Consider the following 23,925-nt stretch of genomic DNA (forward strand, 5'->3'; position numbering starts at 1 on the left):
CATATAGGTTCCAGTATCTTCTTGTTCCTTAAACGTACCCACCATTCCTTTAGTAGTTGAACGACTGAAGCTAACTTCAAATAAAGTTTGATATTATGATTGGTGTTCTAAGAAAAAGAGCTTTAAAACGGTTTTTAATGTTCAGTTATTCTCGATCTAAATCGAGACCACAACGGTGTTCTGAATATAAACAAATATTGATTTTATTTGGATTTCCATTGAGTAACTCTTTTATTATATCGACAAAATATGCTTATTATTCCGATAGGTAGTGCAAGGACTGTTAAGGATGAGGCAAATTTTATATAATAAAAATAAGGCAGACCTTTTTTTCCTCAGTAATAGCCCCCCCCCCCTCCAACTAACCATTAAAATCGATCGTTTCAACGAGGAATATTTCCGATTTTAAGGACGGAAATTGGATGTGGGTTTTGTTATATTGGGCCCATTCCTATATCTCCTGACGATGGAGTAGATTTCAAATATCGAAAACGAGAGAAGAGAAAAAATGTCACGAGAAAGGCGAACGATTTCCGATATAGTCAGTCGGATGGCCATCAATAGGAAAAATATCTTCTCATCTAAAATTTGGTCCTTTCCTCTTGAATAACTTCTTTAATACATATATATATATATATATATATATATATATATATATATATATATATATATATATATATATATATATATATATATATATATATATATATAATTTGGGTGAGATAACTAACATCGTAAAAATATCAACAGAACGTGTTGGTATTATATTGCATGATTTTTTTACTATGAGAAGGCTCTGATTAGTAGTGCCGCGTTTGCTCACTGTTGACTGAATACAAGAACGTGTTTATGATTCTGAACAGTGTTAGGCTATGTATAAACGTAGCAATACGGAATTTTTGCGTCGATGTGTGACAGTGGATGCAACATGGATCCATCCCTTCACTCCGGAATCAAAATGACCGTCATCTGAGTTCGTAAATCGTTCTACAAAAGTGGTATTGAAATGTTAGAGCGGCGTTGGAATGATTGTGTGGCTCTTGATGGAGATTACGTTGATAAATAAAACCAATATTGAAGAAAAAAAAACGTCCTCTCTTTGTTACACCCAGTCTTAGCCAATGTGTTATATACAACAAATGCCTGAAGAGCGATTATTTTATTCTATTACCTTTGACTAGAGCTTGTTTAACCTTTTTGCTGTCGAAATCTCAACAAAATAAGGCATATTAAGGGAATAATGACTAAATTCCATTGTTCTTGTCATTATTTCAATTAAACTTAGCCCTCTCCCCCCACAACCTAACCTTCGGTTATGGAAACGTAAACGTTCGAATTCCTAAACTCTTTCGACGATGACTCGGACGCCGTTGTGCCGCGCCGCGGCGGAACTGCCACAAGGGGGGCCGCACGAAAGGGGGTAGAGACCTCTCAGGTACATAAAACCGACCGTAAAACTTTGTCGGATCGGCGGCGGGGTAAAGAGGGAGGCGGTTGCCGTACGTTTCAGTCGGGGACGAAAAGCTTTAAATTTCCATAGAATTAATAATTTCTCAGTTAATTGACCATCTGAAAAGTTAAATTTCATTTAGTTTGCGAAACGTTGACGTGTATCGTAGCACGGGGCAGAGACGGGGAATGCTCGATGAAGCTCGGGAAGAGGGAATGATGCGAATTTTAATGTTTTTATGTACCCGAGTTGGAGTTTAATATTCCCGTGATGGGTTAAAAATAGCTGGCTCACGGAAAAGTCTCTCGATCTGTTATATTTTAGCTTAAGAATTGGGAAATATTATTGTTCACAGTTATAGAAAAGCAGTCAAACATTCCAGAATAATAATAATTCAGCGTTAAACTATCTTGCCGTGTAAAGAAATGTCCATCTCTTTATCAATAATATTGTTAAAATATAACAAAACCGAAAATTTTCTCAACTATATCTTTAGAAAATGTGAACTTTTATGTAGAAAAAATTAAGAAAATGTAGAAAAAAACTCACATTTCATTATGTAAATGAAATAGCTTTCTGAAAAAAGTTATACTACCGTTCGATTCAGATAAAAATTCTTTATAGTCACTGTTATTTTCATTATAGTTTGATTACTTGAACAGAAATGGCAGAAAAAAAAGTGAGAATGGTAAAAAATCGACTATTTTATTTGTATGGAAAAAGTGTCAATTTTTTTACCTCTCGTATAAAACTGACACAACATATGTATCTTGGGGCGAAATAAACGAAAATCTATGTTAAATATCTCTAAAATGTATAATTTTGAAGATATATGGCAAAAACAGAAATTCAATAATTTTTTGAAAATACACTTTTTACTATGTAACTGAAAAACTAAAGGATATATAAAAATATTTGTACTACCACTCGATTCACATTAAAATTCTTTATAATCGCTGTCATTTTCATTATCGTTTCATTACTTGAACAGAAATGGCAGTAACAAATTTAAGAATGGTAAAAAATCGCAAATTTTCACGACTATATGTATGGAAAAAGTGACACATTTTTTTACCTCTCGTATAAAACTGACACAACGTATGTATCTTAGGGCGAAATAAACGAAAATCTATGTTAAATATCTCTAAAATGTATAATTTTGAAGATATATGGCAAAAACAGAAATTCAATAAATTTTTGAAAATACACTTTTTACTATGTAACTGAAAAACTAAAGGATATATGAAAATATTTGTACCACCACTCGATTCACATTAATATTCTTTATAATCGCTGTTATTTTCATTATCGTTTCCTTACTTGGACAGAAATGGTAGTAACAAATTTAAGAATGGTAAAAAATCGCAAATTTTCACGACTATATACATGGAAAAAGTGTCAAATTTTTTTACCTCTTGTATAAAACTGACACAACGTATGTATCTTGGGGCGAAATAAACGAAAATCTATGTTAAATATCTCTAAAATGTATAATTTTGAAGATATATGGCAAAAAAACAGAAATTCAATAATTTTTTGAAAATACGCTTTTTACTATGTAACTGAAAAACTAAAGGATATATGAAAATATTTGTACCACCACTCGATTCACATTAATATTCTTTATAATCGCTGTTATTTTCATTATCGTTTCATTACTTGGACAGAAATGGTAGTAACAAATTTAAGAATGGTAAAAAATCGCAAATTTTCACGACTATATACATGGAAAAAGTGTCAAATTTTTTTACCTCTCGTATAAAACTGACACAACATATGTATCTTGGGGCGAAATAAACGAAAATCTATGTTAAATATCTCTAAAATGTATAATTTTGAAGATATATGGCAAAAACAGAAATTCAATAAATTTTTGAAAATACACTTTTTACTATGTAACTGAAAAACTAAAGGATATATGAAAATATTTATACCACCACTCGATTCACATTAATATTCTTTATAATCGCTGTTACTTTCATTATCGTTTCATTACTTGGACAGAAATGGTAGTAACAAATTTAAGAATGGTAAAAAATCGCAAATTTTCACGACTATATACATGGAAAAAGTGTCAAATTTTTTTACCTCTCGTATAAAACTGACACAACATATGTATCTTGGGGCGAAATAAACGAAAATCTATGTTAAATATCTCTAAAATGTATAATTTTGAAGATATATGGCAAAAAAACAGAAATTCAATAATTTTTTGAAAATACACTTTTTACTATGTAACTGAAAAACTAAAGGATATATGAAAATATTTGTACTACCATTCGATTCACATTAATATTCTTTATAATCGCTGTTATTTTCATTATCGTTTCATTACTTGAACAGAAATGGCAGTAACAAATTTAAGAATGGTAAAAAATCGCAAATTTTCACGACTATATACATGGAAAAAGTGACACATTTTTTTACCTCTTGGATTAAGATAAAATTCCCAAAATATACGGATTTTGGGGTGAAATAAACGAAAATCCATGTTAAATCGCCTTAGAATTCATGCTTTTTAAGATATGTGACGTAAACTGAAACCCAATAGTATTTCGAAAATACGTTTTTCATTATATAACTTGAAAACTAAAGGTTGTATAAAAATTATTATACTACCATCTGATTCAGCGTAAAATTCTTTACAATCCTTGGTATTTTCAGTATCTTGCGATCATTTACACGAAAATGGCAGCGAAAATTTTAAAAATGGCACAAAATCGCAAATTTTCACGACTATATACATGGAAAAAGTGCCACTTTTTTTTACCAGTCCGATAAAGATAAAACTGACACAACATATGTATTTTGGGGTAAAATAAACAAAGATCCATGTTAAACGTCCATGTGTGCAAAAAATCCATGTGATATACGGCAAAAACCATTATTCAATAATTTCCTGAAAATACACTTTTCATTGTGTAAATGAAAATAATTGTACCACCACCCGATCCAGAGTAAAATTATTTGTTATTCCTGTTATTTTCATTAGCTTGCGATTGCTTAAACATAAACGGCAGAAGAAAATACATAAATGGAAAAAAATTACTTTTCCTATGAAGATAAAACTTTCACAGTATATATAATTTAGAGTGAAAGAAACGAAAATCTATGTTAAATTTCTTTAGAATTTATAATTTTTAAGATATGTAGCATGAAGAGAAATCCTTCGAAAGCAATCTACAAAGTCTTGAACACATATAATAACATACTGTCGCATACAGAGAAATTGTTCAAGAAAAAGACATACTGTTACAAATAAGGGTTTTTAGTCATTTTAACGGTAATTTTTGCAATCAATGAATATTCTCCATGTTGTTCTTTTCTGTTATTCTTAAACCAAACGCCAATAGTGGCGGAACAAGCACAGACACACCCTCGGCTTCATTACCGAGACCCAATTAAACGGTCCCGGTCATCTTTCACTAAATAATTCGGACATCGAGCAGCCCAATTGGACCCGGTTGAACTCTAAACTCCTGAAGAGATGCCGTTGCCAGTCGGCCGCAACGAAAACAAATAAATCACGGTCTCTGCCGGTCCGGGGCGATTCTTTCCGGAGAAATTTCCCGACCAGGCCCGATAAATCTTCTTTGCGCGTACATATTTTTATTGCCCGGGCTTCGATCCGCAGCCATTTTAATTATTTATCGTGTCCTAACTATCGGGTAAGCCGTTCGGAGATTTACGAAGCCAAGAGATCGCCTATCTGCGAATTATCCGCGCTATTGTTTTATCTCGCGTTGTATGGACGCGGCGGACCTGAAGCATTACGGTATTAAGAAGATCAGAATGGGGTTTTGTCGCCGTTATTTTATATTCAACCGTGAAGATATAATAGCAGTCACGTTTCGTCCGATTTGTAGGCATAGATATAGCATATAGACTATCCAAACTAGCAGTAAACCTACGTCACCTCAATTTATGACGTCAAAACGGTGCAGTATTGCTATATTTAGCGTTGATATTTACCCATTTTAATTTATTTTAACTTCGATAACATATTTTGAATTTGTTTTGATTGAACGTGATCTATATAAGGGGTATGAATCAACTATTAAAAAAGATAATAAAAATAACGAGAAAAAATGGCTAAGTAAATGAATGAGAAGTGAATATAAATAATTGAACGACTATAAGTTAATACACATTTTCACTAAAACCCACAAAACAAATAAAAATTAGTGTTGGGAACTATCGACCGACTATCGACTATTTAGTAATTGACTACTTTTTACTATCGACTGTTTCAGTCGCTATTTTTGGTTCGACTGATTTTATTACTTCTTACCAACGACTATTTGTTTTCAGTCAGTATTTTCGGTTCGTCTGATTTTGTTACTATTTACTATCGACTGTTTCATTGGCGTACTTAGTTACTATTTTTGGTCCTACTAGTTTCTTTCGACTGAGTTTTAACGTTCTGGCTCTGTCGTCCTAGCCGCGACCTTGACAAAAATATACACCATTTATGCTTACATAGGTTTATATGTAATACATATAGTTATATTATGGGTTTTTTCGTAGTTTGCTTTTAAATAACAATATATTATATATTAATATAGCAGCACTTTAAAACTATATTTTTTAATATTGTTAATGTAATAGATTAAAATTGTGAGTAATATATAGTAAAATAATTTTGAATGTTACTCTCTCGATTTTTGTTAAAAATATTTCCGGTCAATAATAAATAAAGCATTTACTTCATCCTTCATCCTTACTCTGGTAGTTATTGTGCCATAATTTTTAATTATGCCATGAATTAGTTTTTTTTCTATGATCAGGTTATGTTTCATTTTTATTTAGTATTTATTGTTATTGTACATCTTTAGTTTTTAGGTTTTGTTTAATTACTATTGTATTGTCTATGATTATTATACTATAATATTTGAAAATAGCAATTAACATATTAAAATACGATATAACATTTGTGGGGTATTATTCCATTCCACAAAAAAATTCAATTCCTTTTTACGGATCCACAGAACATTCCAATTAAAAGTAATTCTACTTCGTTTAAAATTAAATTATTAATTGCATGATAATAGTACTCAGTAATATTTTTTTTCTTTTCTTTTTTAAAGTTACTATGTGAAGGAATATGTACATATCCGTCTCGCTTATACTACCATTGGAAAATATAAGCACATATAATATTAAAGCTTCAAGCAATTATTTCCGTTCTTTTCTCTCTCGCAATTTATACAGGAAAAGGTTCGTATCTTCGTCTGACATCACGAATTGAACAAAATAGTCGAACCGTGCATTTGAGTGAACATAGTAATTACTATTTTCAGTCGCTAGTCTTTTGACTATCGACTGTTTCGACTCTTTTCAGTCGATAGTTCCCAACGCTAGTTTCAACAAAGCAAAAAAAAACAAATCTTTCATCCCCTTTTTTACGAACGTTCTCGTTGGTACGTCCGAGCCCATTTCTGGTAAAAATCACCGACTTTTTTGTCTCTTCCTGGTCCTTTCTCTGTTCTTTCGCGGTCGAACCCGAACACCCTCAACCTTCCCTCCCACCATCCCGCCACCCTCCAGACTTCCACTCGTGGCGGGCCGCTCGTTTGGTCGTTAGCAAACAATAAGCCGTCCTCAGCCAGCTTGTATTATTAAAATCTGAAATATGGACCAAGTTCCGTGCTTTCGGTTTTCGTAAAGTGGCATTGTATTGGGCACAACTGCCACCGGTAAAATGATTTAGGGGGCAGACCGACGCCGAGAATTATACGGCGAATTTGGAAGGTAAACATTGTCGAGGTTCGGAGCGTTTTTCTTTTTAAAAATCCCTCGGAAATTAATCTGTTCTTGTTCAGCCGGAAAACCTCCTCACGTTGATGATGATGGAGGAGGAGCAGGGACGGCTATCGGGAGTATGATATTCAATGGTGGTAGAATTGTTTGGGTTCTCATTATTTTAAAACGATATTCAACGAATTAAAAAAGAAAAGGATAAAATAAAGTAGAAATAAAGTGAAAAATCTACTCTCCACTCTACATAAAGATCACTATCATGGCGCACATTTAAGTATTTGGCGAGTGCATTGGGATTTTAGTACGAATTTTCTTTCAGAATAGTTAGCACTTCTCAGAAGAGAATAGAAGATTTAAGTTTAAATGAAAGGTTTATTTATTTGTGATAATATTCGACTCATCAACATTAAGAAATACTATACTTATTTTAGGTAGCTAAGACTGGCTGCTAAATAGTGTGGAAAAGAAAAAAAATTAATAGAAGAAAAAAGTGCATCAAAATTAAAAAAAATAAATATAAAGGGCATAAATTAAAAGTAAACCATTGCATGGATATTAATTCATTGTGAATTTGTTATTTTGTCATTGCTATAGTAATGATTGCAAATTAATGATATATACAGAGATTAATATTACTAATTGCTTTACAGCGCTTAGTTTTTTCGTTCCAATATATATATATATATATATATATATATATATATATATATATATATATATATATATATATATATATATATATATATATATATATATATATATAAACTTATATAAAACCCTATATCTATATATATATATATATATATATATATATATATATATATATATATAGGGTTTTATCTCTATTCGAAAGCATTTTGCTGCTTTTTTAGTTTAAGTAATCACAGGGAAATGAATGTTAAAAAGATTATAAAAAAAATTATCCCGATTCTGACCGTGGTATACTACCTTTTATAGAGCTTGAGTGGTTATGTCACATGTCTCAAAAACATATTTGCATAGTTTTATCTTATTATTAAAGGGGTTATTCGAGGGGTAATAAATGTTGACAATTATCAACAATAATAATTAACAATTAATAACATAGTAACAATTAATATATCACAGAAACTATGAACAATGCAAAATGAAGTTTTCCTTCTTTTTTCATGCCTTCCAAAATGACTCCAAACCTAAGGGAAAATGACTCCAAAGGGAAACAATGAAATGCTTTCATTCTAATTTATTCTTCACACGTTGCGAGCGCAGCGCTACCTTTGATTTCCGCAAGATCGCCTATATAGTCGATCTTCTATTTTTTCTGTGATGACGAGTTCACCGTTGTCTTGGAAGCTCGTTACATCTTATTGTCTTTCCGTAATTTGATCAATTGAGATCAAATACGTATCGCGAGATTCTCGGACGTCATAGAACGCTGAGTCAAATCGCCATCACCGTCATTTTGGAAGGACTATCTTATTATTTCCTGTAGCTTAATCAATTAAGATCAAATAACTATCGCGGGATTCTTGGACGTCCTGGAGCATTCAGTCAAATCGCCATTACTCAGCGGATCGGTTTTAACGAGTGACGTGAATATGGCCGAAGGCGTAGCGACATTAAGACGCCGAAAAAGAGATCCTCGAATAATCTTTTATGGAGCCGTTAACTCAAACGCCGCCATCTCAACGAATCGCAGGCGGGTCCGGGAAGGGGGGGAGAGCAGGCCGGTCGCGCTCCCGTCAACTACCATCGCGTGCAATTTACCATTTTCGTTTATTTTTATTAGTTCATCGCCGCCTCGGACCGGGAACGTAACGTTCTGTTTATTCGCGACGCGCTCGACTTTAATCTTTCGCGAAATGGGGCTGTAAACAGTCGACGCAGAAATAGACGGATTAAAACGTTCCGGAGACTCGACAATCAAAGAGTTTCCCGCGGAGGGATTCACGGCCAAGAGATCCCACGGAAATAAGGCGGAAAATGTTATCGTAGCCCGGGTGGATTGATGATAATTTCTGGATTGGTGGCTTCGAATTGTTGATCTTTCAGATATTGAGCCGTGAAGTTGCTTAATTTAGTAAGATCGTACATCGTTCTTGAAATATTTTTTTAGAAAGAGTTAATTTTCACGTATTTCCTTTGTTAGTGTTTAGAAACAAATGTATGGCTTCTTGAAACATTACACTAACACTCTGTTGAAAGTTAAATGTTTATTCTTTTTATAGTAGCAACTGTGACTTCATTTATTTACTGAGATTTGTGTCCAAATTGTTGATCTTCCAGAAACACCATCGCAAACTTGATAAATTTCGTAATATTGTACATCGTTTAGCTGGTTTTTTCATTTACGCAAATTTTTAATACTGATTTTTTGAAAAAAGGTAAACGGCGGAAAACAGGAAATAATTGCTGGTGGATGAGGAAGCAAATTCTAAGCCCAGTTCATGAATTTTGGCATCTTTTTCACTGACTTGTGACAGGGTGCATTGTCTTAGTGACATGCGCATCCCAATATACAGACGCCATAACCTTGCTAGCCGACTGATGCATTTTCCCACGCTTTGGAGCAGATTGATCGTTTGCAGTCCACTCGGATGACTGTCGATTGGACTTCGGAATGAAATGGTAGAGCCATGTTTCATCCATTGTCACATATCGATGCAATATTATGCTTGGTCATCTTCAAACACTGCTCTGAATCATCACCTTGTCGTTGTTTTTGGTCAAAAGTGAGCTCGCTTGATGTACACGTTCAGTTGATATCTTTAGAATGTTTGCTATTTCATTCAATTTCAATTTATGATTGTTCAAAATCATTTTGCGGATGTTTTAAATGTTTTCGTCGGTAACAAACTTTTTTGGGGGTCCACTGCGTTCACCGTCTTCGGTGCTCATTTCACCACGTCTATACTTAGTATACTAATCCTTGATGGTTGATTTTCCTGGGGCAGTGTCCGGAAATTCGGCATCAAGCCAAGTTTTTGCTTCAATTGTATTTTTTCCTTCAAAAAGCAATATTTTATCAACACGCGAAATTCTTTTTTATCCATTTTTTCACAATAACAAATTTTGCTTCACTCAAAATGCTATAATAAACAAACTAATGATCCTTTTGAGGGCTAGGGCTAACTAAAAACATATATATTTAATTCTAGTTGCGCCATCTATGTGTCAAGCCGGGGACATTTCAATTGATTTGTTATATGCAACCCATGACTTATCCTCAGACTCTCTTTTAACTTGATACAACAAATTAATGCCGAAATTATTCAAAATTGAAATTTACTGTTCTAAATAAGGGCTAATCAACTAATACTTATATATAAAAAGAATATTTCGAGTTTAAAATATTTTAATTATTCTGGAATGAATTTAGTTTCTGATAAAATAAAATAAGATAAGATATAAAAAATAAGATAAAATCCACAGAAAATCTCTATCCCAAAAAGATCTACAAATGACAATTGTGTAGAACCATAGAACTTACTCAAACAAAATAAGGAAATATAAGTGTATAAAACAAAAAAATTATAATGAATATCAAGCAATTACAATATTTTTTAAACGAAAAATATTTCTAGTTAGGATAGGTAAGCTATATTTATACAAAGAATATAATAAAACAAAATCAATAAAAAATTAAATGAAAAATATGTTGATGACAACCTCATTCGTTTCCTTTAACAAACTTAGATTTACTAGATGTTCCTAAAAACCGAAACAAAATTGGACTGTGTAGTAACAATATTCTTTTATTCGACATTTTTGTTTTATTAAAACTCTCCAAACTATGTTCCAAGTTATATATCGATTTCAATTTAAATCATAAGAACGTATCATAATCGAGAATAAAATAAGAACCGTTTGTTTTTTATTTGCAGAATTAAAATCAATGTCACCAACATTCTCGGAAGATTCGGGCAAGCCCTGCAGTACATGCCAGGATGTACGTCACGGCCTGTTTACCACGACAGTTCAAATAAGGAAGCGCGCTGGGGAATCGTTGGGGATCATCTTGGCATCAGGTAGGTTTTTCATCAATTGTTATAATTTTTTTCTCTTTTCGTATAACCAATTTTATTCTGGTATAAACTAAAAATATAATATTTAATCTATTATCTGCCTTATCCATGAAAATACGATAATATGGAAGCAAATGAAATGACAATTAACTATAAATAATAATTAAATTAATCGCTATCTAGGATTTTTCTAAGAAATGGTTCTTTCATGAAGATTTTTTTTCATTAATTATATCTTACATTAGATACGCTTAATTAATGTATTAGCAACTTAATTAGTGCATCAATCGAGGCAGTATGTATCAATATGTATTTTACAAAATAAAACTAAACTACTTAAGCTATAGTTAAGAGTAACAATTATACACTATACAAGTTCGTGTGGTTTGGTCCGCTTCAGTCTTCTGATTTTCTACGTGTTGTCCAGCAGTTGTATTGCTTCCTTGTTGGTCTGATTTAGTAACCTTATTTCATTTGATTTCGAGGCCATCGTGCATCTCTTCGTTGGTTACGTAACGATAGGCATTTGGATGGATGTCGAGGTATTTAACTGATTTTGATTGAGGAATCGTGCATCCACCAAATTGGCATGGCCAGATTTGAAGCTATTAAGCTGTATTTTCCAGTCTTTAGTCCATTTGTAGATTTTGTGGATAGCCACTTGTACTTTTCTACAATCTTAGACAACGATACATCTTTTACCATAATAACTGTGTGGGTGGTAAATGTTTTGTTGTTAGGATATCAGCAGACACATAAGCGAACTTCACGCGAGACTCTCGAAAAGATTTTACTACAGAACATGACAATTGTTCTGCGATAGCAATTTGATTACCTTTTAGATTAGTTCCAAGTGCCATATCCGGCCAAAAGCAAGATGCCTTTTGAACCTAGTCGATTGTTCAATGGTGATTTTCAGATCCAAACCGGACATCTGATATTTCTATAAATGATTTAATACGTTTTAACAGCAGCTTCTTAAATAATTTTGATATCGCAGGTAGCAGCGAAGGGGGCCTCTAAGATCTGACTTATTCTGCCAGTTTACCAGGATTTTTAAGCACAATTATTTGAGCCACCTTATAGCATTGCAGAACATGCTTCAGTCTCAAAAAGACATTGAATATGTATACTATTTTATGAAAGAATGTGTTCTATAGGAAGGGGAATATTTTTACTATGGATCCCTTATGAAATTCCAAAAAAACTAACTATTCTTACTATGTATGTCGGTATTCCCTTTCCGTTTGTTTTTCACTAAAGGAATTGCGTTATATACAGTGGATTGTTCGAATATAAGTATTCATATTGTTGACTATTTAAAATAACAGATTCTCTTACGTTAAACCATTCATCGAGCCATTTTATGGCTTCTTGAAATTGGTGAAGTGTTGCTCTGCAAGTGATGTAAGCTGCTTCAGCGATGCGAAAATAAGTTAGTCGGACGAGGCCAAGTCTGGAGAGTATGGCGGGTATACTTTTTCGACTAGTTTCAGCAGACTGCGGAGGTCTTTCGACCTATTCACCGTTCAAATTGATTATTTGTTGTCGGTAGCGATCAACCTGGTCTTACCAGATACAGGGCTTGGCCATGTGATCAGAGCGATTTGGTCTTGCAGTGCATGGGTCGGTTTCGTCAGGTAATAATCATGATTTCTTATCTTGGATTTTTTGTAATAACTCCATTTATCATCAACCGTTATTATTCTATGCAGAAGTTGCCTTCCCCCGAACATTTGACGCAGATGGTTTTTAAAATTTTCCATTTTTTGTATCTCTTCCATCGCCTGAAAAGCTTTCGACCTACCAAGACGTTCTTTGACTCGAACACCAACCTCTTGAACCAAATATGAATTCTCAAAACCACGTTTCACATGTTTATATCGATGGAACATGTGCATCATACGTTTCTACTAGCAAATAATGACCCTCTGCAGCTTTTTTCTTTTGATGAGACAGAAAAAATAATGCGTTTTTAATATTAGATTAATGGCCAATGAAATCAATTACCGACACACCCGATATGTGACCAAAAGATGTTGATGGAAAAGCAGATATTACAATGGATCGTGACCAACGAACAAAAAATAGGTGAATAGAACCTAACAAAGGCATTATTGAAATTCATAATGTATGAAACGACCGTGTAATACGTCAGCATAAACGCTAATATAGATTATCCTCGTGCGAAAGTGATTTTTCACGTACCACACGGCGAATGTCGCTTTTTTCCTCCTCGTTCGTTCTAGAGCGAACGCAGCGATTTCTCATAAGAAGCCGACGAGGTAATTCCCCCTTTCACCGGGCGATAGAAAATGGGCGATTTTGCACCGCGATTCACTTTTAGCCTAATACGGCCCGACGGAACAACCAAAAGCTTTTCCACTGGGCTGTAAACCATTTAGTTCCGTACGGATCGGCTCGATGTTCGGATGTTTCGTGGGTGTTAATCACAGTTTGCCTTGACGCATACCGTCGTTGTTTCCGGAAATCCAGTCATGGGTGTTTAGCGTTCTGTCCGTTCGGTTTTCGTCGATATATATATATATAGATATATATATATATATATATATATATATATATATATATATATATATATATATATATATATATGTATATATATATATAGTTTTTCTAGGTATTGCCCTCGATAGTTAGGCATTTTGTCCATCTTTCCGGAAGTTTTTGTTCGAGTCACATATCTTAAAAATTATACATTTTAGAGACATTTAACATGGATGTTTGGTTTTGTTGCACACCCGCAAAGAGAATTTTATCTTTGTCCTAAAAGTAACAAAATTTAACCCCTTTTTCGAGATATGTATTAGTGTATTTTCAATTTATTTTTTATAATTTCTGCTCAAATTACCGCAGATTAGTGAAAATAACAGAGGTTATAAAAAAAATTACCCCGGATTGAATGATTGTATAGAAATTTCTACACAACCTTTATTTTCTTTAATTATGCAATGAAAAGTGTATTTTTAAAAATGGTTACATTTCTGTTTGTACCACACGTTCTAACAAATATATGTTTTAGACAGATTTAACGCAGATTAAATTACATATATTGTAAGAATTATATGTTATAAAAAATGTTAACCATTTTTTCATATGGTTTTTGTACATTTTTAATTATTTTACTCTGAGTTCTGTTCAAGTGACTACAGGTTAATGAAAATTACAGGGATTACAAAATCATTTAAAGCAAAGTGGCAAAAGGTCATCGATCAAGATAAAAACTACTTAGTATTCGAAATGTTTGATAATCAATTTACATGGATAAATATGAAAAAAACAGTCTTTATATCGCACGTGGGAGGTTTCGTATCATTCCCGCATTATAACATATTTTAAATAAATTCCATTCGGACGAATCCATTCAGAATATAGCGCTTCACGGTTAGACAAACGCGAGGAAAAAAAAACGGGCGCCGCCAGAAATATTACGGATGTATCCCGTGACAAAGGCCCCCCGTTTCAAATTCAAGCGGCACCATATTGACGGGCATTACGTCACGCTAAAAGCCGATGTAATTCCTTACATAAAAAGTAATTTTTTACCAACCCCGGCAGGTATTTTTCATTTTATTCTCGGGCCGTGGGGAGAGACGGCGAGGAAAGGGAGATCCCGTCTGGGAGGCGGCCGGTATTTTTTTCCTGTTGTTTTCCCGATAAATAAAAGAAAAGCCCGGTTTTATTATTCCGAGTGTCCCAATTAAATTAAGCTAATTACGCTATGTAAAAAATGGGGAAATTATAAATGGAACTGTGGGTTTTAACGAGTTATGTGTGGATGGCGACAGAAGGGGGTTGGTGAGGAGGTTTGGGGAATAATTCGCTTTAAAATTATTGTATAGAGTTGTAGTTTTGTCTTAAAATATACAAAAACGTTTGACAGTCTCTTATTTTTAGAATTAGAAGCATAAATGCGTTTTAGTCCGTTCAATAGGATGGAAGGACTTAAAACTACAATTAACTATACAGTTATAATAGATTGTAGGTTAAAGTTGTGAATTACCACTTATGAATTGGAGTTTTAGGCGCGTTTTTTTATGTAGCGGTATCCCTTGGTGGCCTAATCCACCTAATTAACAATTGCATATCCAAGCAATATATTTTACTTTCATTAGAGAGCATATTTACCTTTTAAGTTTGGTCCTTGTTCCTTTCAGTGCAGTGTTTCTTTGCCAAGTCACTTTGATAGCTCTGTATTTCTCCTTACTTTGTTCTGTTACTGCCTGTATACACCTTTCTTAAGGAAACTAGACTTAATCGCTGCATTCTCACAAAAGCAAATGCACAACATTATCTGCAAAACAGTTAGTATTATTTCCCATCTCACACACTTTAACCAAACGCTCAAGAGCAATGTGTAGAAGTTTCATTAGACTTCTTCATGGGTATATATTTACTCCATTTAAATAGTGTATTACCCAACAGTGTATGAAGAAATGTTCTGTATCCCTCAAAAAGCTGCACACCCCTAAGCTTTCTATGGATAATTTCAATACCAGCCGTTTCCTCTGAAATAATTGTGTGAAATCATATTTATAATGAAGAAACTAATCCCTGTGTCAATATATTTCATATATTAGATATGTGATAGAGCTAATATCAAACTGATCTTGATTCGTGACCCGCTTCATATGAGGACAGTGTCGGTTTCGGTAAATCCAAGATTATTTTGTTCGTTTTCTTGAGATAACAGGTCAATAAAAAGTTTCCCGGTCTGAAACATAGATGGCGCTACTCGAATTAAATCCATATATTTTTAGTTAGCGCTAACCCTTAAAAGATAAGTGTATAAATTTGACAGCTGTCGGATCATCAGTTTGTGAATTATGACATTTTGAGTGAAGCAACTTTTATTGTGAAAAAATGGATAAAAAGGAATATCGTGTGTTGATAAAATATTGCTTTTTGATGGGTAAAAATACAGTTGAAGCAAAAACTTGGCTTGATACCGAGTTTCCGGACACTGCCCCAGGAAAATCAACCACCCAGGATTGGTGTGCTAATTTTGGACGTGGTGAAATGAGCACCGAAGGCGGTGAACGCAGTGGACGCCCAAAGGAGGTTGTTACCGACGAAAACATTTAAAAAATCGACAAAATGATTTTGACTGGCCGTAAATTGAAATTGTACGAAATAGCAGACACTCTAAAGATATCAACTGAATGTGTACATCATATCATTCACGAATGTTTGGGTATGAGAAAGCTCTGTGCAAAGTGTGTGCCGCGCGAGCTCACTTTTGACCAAAAACAACGATGAGTTGATGATTCGTAATAAACGTAATAAACCAGAGTTTTTGTGTCGATGTAACCAGGGACGAAACATAGCTCTATCGTTTCACTCCGAAGTCCAATCGACAGTCATCCGAGTGGACTGCACACGATGAACCCGCTCCAAATTGTGGGAAAACGCAACAGCCGGCTGGCAAAGTTATGGCGTCTGTATTTTGGGATGTGTATGGAACAACTCTTATTGACTACTTTGGAAACGGAACGACTATCAACAGCGACAGCATTTGAAGAGAATGCACCATGTTAAAAATCCGTGAATTGGGCTTCGAATTGCTTCTTCATCTATCGTATTCTCCAGATCCGGCCCCCAGCGATTATTTCCTATTCTCAAATCTCAAAAGAATGCTCGCTCTAAAGAAATTTTCGTCGAATCAAGAGGTGATCGCCGAAACTATGGCCTATTTTGAAGCAAAGGACAAATCGTACTACAAAAATGGTATGGAAAAGTTGGAGGGTCACTATAATCAATGTATCACCCTTGAAGGGAATTATGTTCAATAAAAAAACTAATTTTATCAAAAATATGTGTGTTACTATGGTAGGCCGGGGACTTTTCAATTGACCTGTTATTTTAGTGACTGTGCCCATACTAACATTCAGTACAGCAGCAACACGTTAAAAACTCTCTAGCGGCTTGTAACTTGCAGTTATTATAACTGATATTTTGAAGAATTTTGCAGACGTTTGACAACCGGACGACTTGCAAAGGCTGATTCGGTTATATGTTCGAACTTGTCAAACAGCATTCTATTTTTTTTTTAACTAGAATAACATGTGAAGGAAATTATATATGATACTAAATCGAATTTACCAGTTGCGCAGGCAATGCATTAAACATTTTGATGAAATGAGTTCACTCTTATTTTAAATAAACTATATATATATAGATGTTATGAAACCGGGCAAAAACTCACCATTCACCCCTTTAAGTATAACGTGAAAGGAGAGTACGACGGATGTTTTCCTTGGGAGTATATTTTTGCTATTATAGAGCTTCCAGGGCTCGCGAAAGCTCGGGATACGTTTCCTTACGGAAAGCGGCGAGTGTTGCTTTTTCTTCGTTTTGTTGCTGTTATATCGGACGCGTAAAAGGGTTGAAACGTTATTCCGTTCCATCCAGCGGCGCTCTGGATGAAGTTCCCAGCAGTAGTTGCGGATATAATGGGGCGTGCAGTATTTAAATTGTAATTAACACTATTACTGGATGATGTACGAATGTACTCTGTACTTTTCCGAAAAAGAAAAAAAGGAAATTATCGAGTTTCCTAGTTATACCAACGATATTATGTTTATTTCATTGCATAAAACGTAGTTGTTAGTTTGAATTATAAAAATAAATCTTAGCCACAAACTAATTAGCGATTTAACTTCATAGGCAACTAATTTTTTTCAAAACCCTTTTTTTATTCGCGAGAGTACACTTTCGAGGTGGTCCAATTGAAACCAAGTCAGGATCTGTTGCGGGGAAAGGGCGGGAAATCGAGGGAAAACCTCAAATTTCAAAGACATGTACAAAGTATTCACACATTTTTTAATCTAAAATAATCTGATGCGACGGAAAATCGAAAATAGTTCAGTGTAAAACCCATTAAGTTTGCTTTTTAGGCACTAACCATATCATATGGGAAATACTCTAGGCAACTGCTTCAATGATGTAATGGTTAGAACGTTCAACTGTTACGAGGAAGTCACGGGTTGGATTCCCGACAGGGTCAACAACTTTTTGTTGTTTTAGTTTGGTTAGACTATTTGTCAAATCATCTAGAATAGATGGCGAACCCCGGTGCTTGAAGCGTTCCTTATTTTCAAACAGTTTCTTTATTCCTATTTTTCATTATACGGACTACACCTTTATTGGGCCTACCCATTGTAATGCTTTATGAAATAACTAAGAAATTTATTGAGTTAATGTCTAACACTAAAAAGAGAAAAATAAAATATTTTTAGCAAAAATTTTAAACCGATTTTAAAGAATAAATAAGGAACTCACTAAAAACTAAAAAATAATCACACTTAGATTTTTAACACAACAAAAACGTTTCAAAATAAGATATATACATAATAATCGTTGTAATAACTGAATAAAAATAAACAAAAACTTATTTAACTTATCTACTTCACCCATTTTATATTCTACTATATACACACAATTTAGCTTAATACCTCCCTAAACCCAAAATCCCAATACACTATCCCCACATAGTCTGTGGCATACCTCATTGTATTTTCCTCAAGTGAGACGGACTACCGACGCTATTGTTTTTTTTTCTCTTAGATTGAATAACCGAAAGCCGCCAAAGATGAGTTAAACCCATAAATTTCGTGATATTCTGAACGTTACTAGGTATCGATCGAAATGACTTCGTATTCGTGCAACAAAATTGGTTAATTGGACGGTAGTGATGGAATAAAAGCTCTCTCTAAATGGCGATAGGACGATATTAACGGTTTGGATATTTTTAAAATTTGTTTTGCGAATTTTGACGAATTTTACGGACAGGAAAATCGCTCGCTGGAGCATATATACCGATTAAAGTTAATTGCCGATACGGACCACTTTTGTTGCGTCCTCGACGCTTTTTGGCCATCCAGATCTGATTTTCATGGGAAATGCGCTAGAGTGCATGCATTTTTGACGTTTTACCGCTGATTTTTTTTTGACGGGGGCATTCTTTTTACGGATAATTCGCTGCAAACTGTTGCGTTATGCAGGGTTTCCATATATGTTCTATATTTTACCGAATAACATTTATATGTTGCTATTTATATTCAAAAAAATGTTAGTAAAATTATCCACGTATCTATTTCCGTTGGTTAACTAAATAAATACAAATTTAAACGATAAAAAAATTGCTAAATAAATTGACGTTTGCCTCAGTGGTTAGACTCAATCGACCCAAATATCTTAACACGCAGGCATTACTTCTAACATATACACAAACTAAACCGGTAGTATATACTGGATGCGGCAATATTCCATAGCCCAATGCTGTCAAGTGCTTTAATTAAAATAAAAATTACTTTTGTTTTTTTTACTCTTTGTGATTCCACAATCTACCCTATAGGCAAAAATTATTTCTTATGTCTATATTATGTATACGTGGCATGTAGAAAATCACTTCATTAAGCAATCTCCTGTATAAAATATTATCTTAATTAATTAGTCTTATTCTAGAGCCTATATATGTCCAGTAATCAGATCATGTGATGTTAAATGTTTTAGTCTACGCACTTCACTATCACGTCGCATATTTAGCTAGTTAGCGAGTATGTTGGGATGCACTGACACTTTCTCGAAGTACTTCACACAAACACGTTGAATTACATTCGTTATAGGTTCAAGAGGAATATGGCGTTGTATCACTTTATTCAAAATGCAGTACGGAGCATGCAACACCTTATTTGGAATTATTATTTACAACAATGGTACGCACCACCTTATTTTGGAACCGTTGAATGATGGATATATTAGATTTGCTAGCGATACGCCATAGCTGAATTCCATATGACCATATACTCTTGAGTATAGATTCATACAGCAATACCTTGTTATCTAATGATATCTAAGTTGTTTTCGTTTAGAGAGTATCTGCTTCTTCCAGGTTAGGCGTCGATCTAACTGCATACCAAGATATTTAACATGCTCTGCTGGGGGGAGTTGACGATGATTGATATTCACTGGTGGACATGTTCTTCTACACAGGGTAAACGATACATGGGTGGATTTTGTTTCATTGGCTTTAATGCGCTATGTCTTCAACCATATTTGTATTTGCTCCAGGTGGGTTGGCAGATTTATTGATGCTTTGTGTGATGAAGATGATAACCTTAATAATCTTCTTAATAAACGCAAGTTTTTGCATCGATATGTGACAATGGATAAAACATAGCTCCATCATTTCACTCCGAGGTCCAATCGACAGTCATCCCAGTGGACCGCACACGGTGAACCCAGTCGAAAATGTCCGACAGTCGGCTGGCAAGGTTATGGCGTTTGTATTTTGAGATGCACATGGAATAATTTTCATTGACTAACTTCAAAAAGGAAGAACCAACAACAGCGGGTATTACAAATCATTATTGAACCGTTTGAAGGACGAACCCGCAGAGAAATGGCCGCATTTGAAAAAAAGGAAAGTGCTGCTTCACTAAGACAATGCACCGTGTGACAAGTCAGTGAAAACGATGGTAAAAATCCATGAATTGGGCTTCGAATTGCCTCCTGATTCACAGTATTCTCAGATCTCAGAAGAATGCTCGCTGGGAAGAAATTTTCGTCAAATGAAGAGGTGATCACCTAAACTGAGGCCTATTTTGAAACAAAGGACTAATCGTACTACAAAAATGATATTGAAAAGTTGAAGGGTCGCTATAATCAGAAAAAACAAAAAAAAAAAAAAAAAATATATATATATATATATATATATATATATATATATATATATATATATATATATATATATCTTGAAGGGAATTATGTTGAATAGAAAAAACGAATTTTGCCAAATAAATGTGTTTTACTATGGTAAGCCGGCGGCTTTTCATTTGATATGTTAGGTGATGATGCATGCATCCGGAAAAGCTGAACATATCCGCTTGATATCCACCACTTTATATGGATTTTGAAGCCATAAATATTTTGAAATTCTAATTACAGAATGCATGAACGTCACGTCCTTCAAATACAAATTTCAAATTATAAAGAATAAATATAATAAATAAAGAATTATCAGGAACCAGCGAAAGCGCAACGCGTCGCAAGTCATCCGTCGAAAGTTGAGTGAACTGCGTCGAAATAAAATTACGCAGAGCCGGAGGAAAAGTCGGCGGCGGGAGCGTGACCGGCGGGATCCGTCCAGGAGGCGGCTCGTTGAGGCCGTTCCATGCCCAGCGAGCACGTAATCGAGAGCGGAATTGACAGTTTTGAAGTTGCATTTCGGCGGAGGATCGATTTCAGTCAGACGGCGGAGTCGTTTAAATAGAGCCGATGGACGAGTTCGAAAGTTCTGCAGATCTGGCTCGTTCCTCTTCGGACTTTTTAACTTTAAACTATCACCGTAGATCATAATTATGGACCAGCAATAAATCTTGAAGAACGATTGGTCTAGAACTACATTATTAGGCACATAGATTAGTTTTAAACGGTTTTTCTTATATTCAAAGCATTGTCCGTCAATCGTCGCTAGTTTTTATCTTCTTTCAGACAATTTCTAGATTCCATATCGACAGGACGATGTATCTTTTGAGTTTCAATTAGTGTTTGAGTTCGAGGACCATTTCAATGTCTTCAAGTATGTTTTCAGCGGTTTTAAAACATGTAGTCGAACGTTGTCATGCTGATAAGTAACACTGTTGTGTCTTTACTCGTTTTACATCCGTTTTTCACACAATGCTCTTATCAAACGCACGAACTATAGGTTTTAGAAGCTCCTACTGTACCATATCAAGCCGATCCCACCAAATACAAATCGTTAACTTAAAGACTTGGATATTTGGCTTTTCTGTTCATGTTGATACATGACCAGGTGGTCCCCATGATTTTTTTTGCGATTGGATTAACGCAATAGATCCACTCTTCACCACCAGTCAACAACACGATGCCAAAAACCTTTCCGATTTTGCCATTTAAATAGTATTTCACGCATAAGGCCGAACGTCTCTCGGATGCAATTCACCAGGCAAAATATTCAAGCTTTTGGGCCAATCCCATGTTATTTTTCTTTCAATTTTTTTCGTCTAAATGACACATACCGAAAACTAAAGTCTTTCTTCAACATGATTTATTGTAGAGTAACAACCTCTGCTGTAGATCCTTTAAAATTAATGTATAGGTAGATATTCATCGTTATTTGAATTGTGCGTGATAGGAAAAACTAGATTTTACAACACCACTTTGTGGAAAATTAAATTTTTGACATGGCAATCATGTTAACTACCCTCAACTAGTTGTTTGAAGGCTGTGAATGGTAATATTGTTGCTGTTATATTCACAGAATCATCATCGGGTGCATCTATTCTATACACGTGATGTACACTACAAATAGAAGTACCTTGAGATGAATCTAGATGCAAAATTTCGTTGAGAAAAGTATATGCAAAAGAAAAGAAAGGAAATTGAATGTGTAGGAATGTTCCTCTGGTCGGTCGGATTGTGCGGCTGTCGATGCGATTGTTTGTCCGAACGCTCAGTACTATATTGTGGAAGGAATTCACCCGGGAACTGAAAATACTGGTTGAATAAAAACTTGTTTATTGCGATATTAAATGAAACATGTTGTCGACGGGAGAATTGACAGGATATTAAGTTAGGTAGAGGAAGTACGGCAGCGCTATGGAAGTGGTACGGTTACAAGGGGGTAGACATCGTCGTGGTGGTCTTTTATAGCCGGGAATCGCATGGTACCAATCCACCAGCGTTGCCAACCTTTGAACTGGCTGTAGGCGAAAGCATGGTGACCTAAAGGGTCGTAGAGGTCGCTACAAATGGATCTACCTAAAGTTATTACATAGTTTTAAGTCACCATAGAGACACACTGTAAATTAATCGGCAAAGCCTAGTAATAATATGGTAATAAATAAATAAAAAATATAATAAAACATGCTAGTATGACTGCTATTTTTGGTTAACTCCAACTATAATAAAATAATTCTCAATTAAAAAAAAACCGAGCTGTAAATCCTTCCCCCAAAAACCGTCATATTGTTAATATCTCCATATAACCCTGTTAAATTATTTAATCAATTTGTTTTTATTGACAACATAGCGACACCACGATATCGTGGTTGTTTATATTTGTGATTACACTGGCGGGATGAAAGACGGGCATCATTTTCATTCGGTAAATACCCGTATGTCATTTTTTGGGCTGCTGTTTATTGACGGGCGTGCACGCCATGCGGATGCTTTGTTTACATTCTCTGTATAATAGCGATCCGATATATCGGCCATGTTAAAATGTGAGAGGTTTCTACATGGAATATTTTGACATATTATCGATAATTTTGATTGCGAGCATATTAATGGATATCCAATTAAAACAAAACGAAATTACAAACTAGTTTATATCTATTAATAATAGTTTTTTTATTTTTGGTAAAATGCAATCAGTTTAAAATATGTTTTACAGCTACTACATTGATTATATTTTCCACTTACCTCTCGCATCAATTTTGTAATGAATTAATTAGTATTTGTAATTAATTTTGATGAAAAAACCCCACGCATTTATTCTCAAGTTCAATAGTTTTTGTGTATTCATTATACCTATCAAAGAACTGCTCAGAATAATACAGCAGGATATTAATATACTTCAAGGTTGATGGAACTAAATCCCCTGCAAAAAGAGCTTCTGTCAGTCAGCCGCTTCGTCTTCTTGTGGCTATAGATCAGATACTATTTGTA

General features: G+C 34.4%; 1 protein-coding gene across 4 annotated transcripts in view; it reads left to right on the forward strand.

Moving 5' to 3' along the window:
- Grip (Glutamate receptor interacting protein) overlaps positions 1-23,925 on the forward strand; it is a 347,975-nt gene that overhangs the window by 130,045 nt on the left and 194,005 nt on the right. For 2 of the 4 annotated variants that reach the window (XM_076410452.1, XM_076410453.1), the window contains exon 4: positions 11,074-11,217. In XM_076410452.1, the coding sequence (XP_076266567.1) occupies positions 11,074-11,217 (144 nt within the window). Of the gene's footprint in view, positions 1-9,131; positions 9,270-11,073; positions 11,218-23,925 lie in introns of those variants that run through there. The other 2 variants (XM_076410459.1, XM_076410457.1) reach the window with 2 other exon arrangements.

The sequence above is a fragment of the Rhynchophorus ferrugineus genome, unplaced genomic scaffold (assembly GCF_030347505.1).
Source record: "Rhynchophorus ferrugineus isolate W39M unplaced genomic scaffold, kcgeb_rfMv2 rfM7, whole genome shotgun sequence".
NCBI lineage: Eukaryota > Metazoa > Arthropoda > Insecta > Coleoptera > Curculionidae > Rhynchophorus > Rhynchophorus ferrugineus.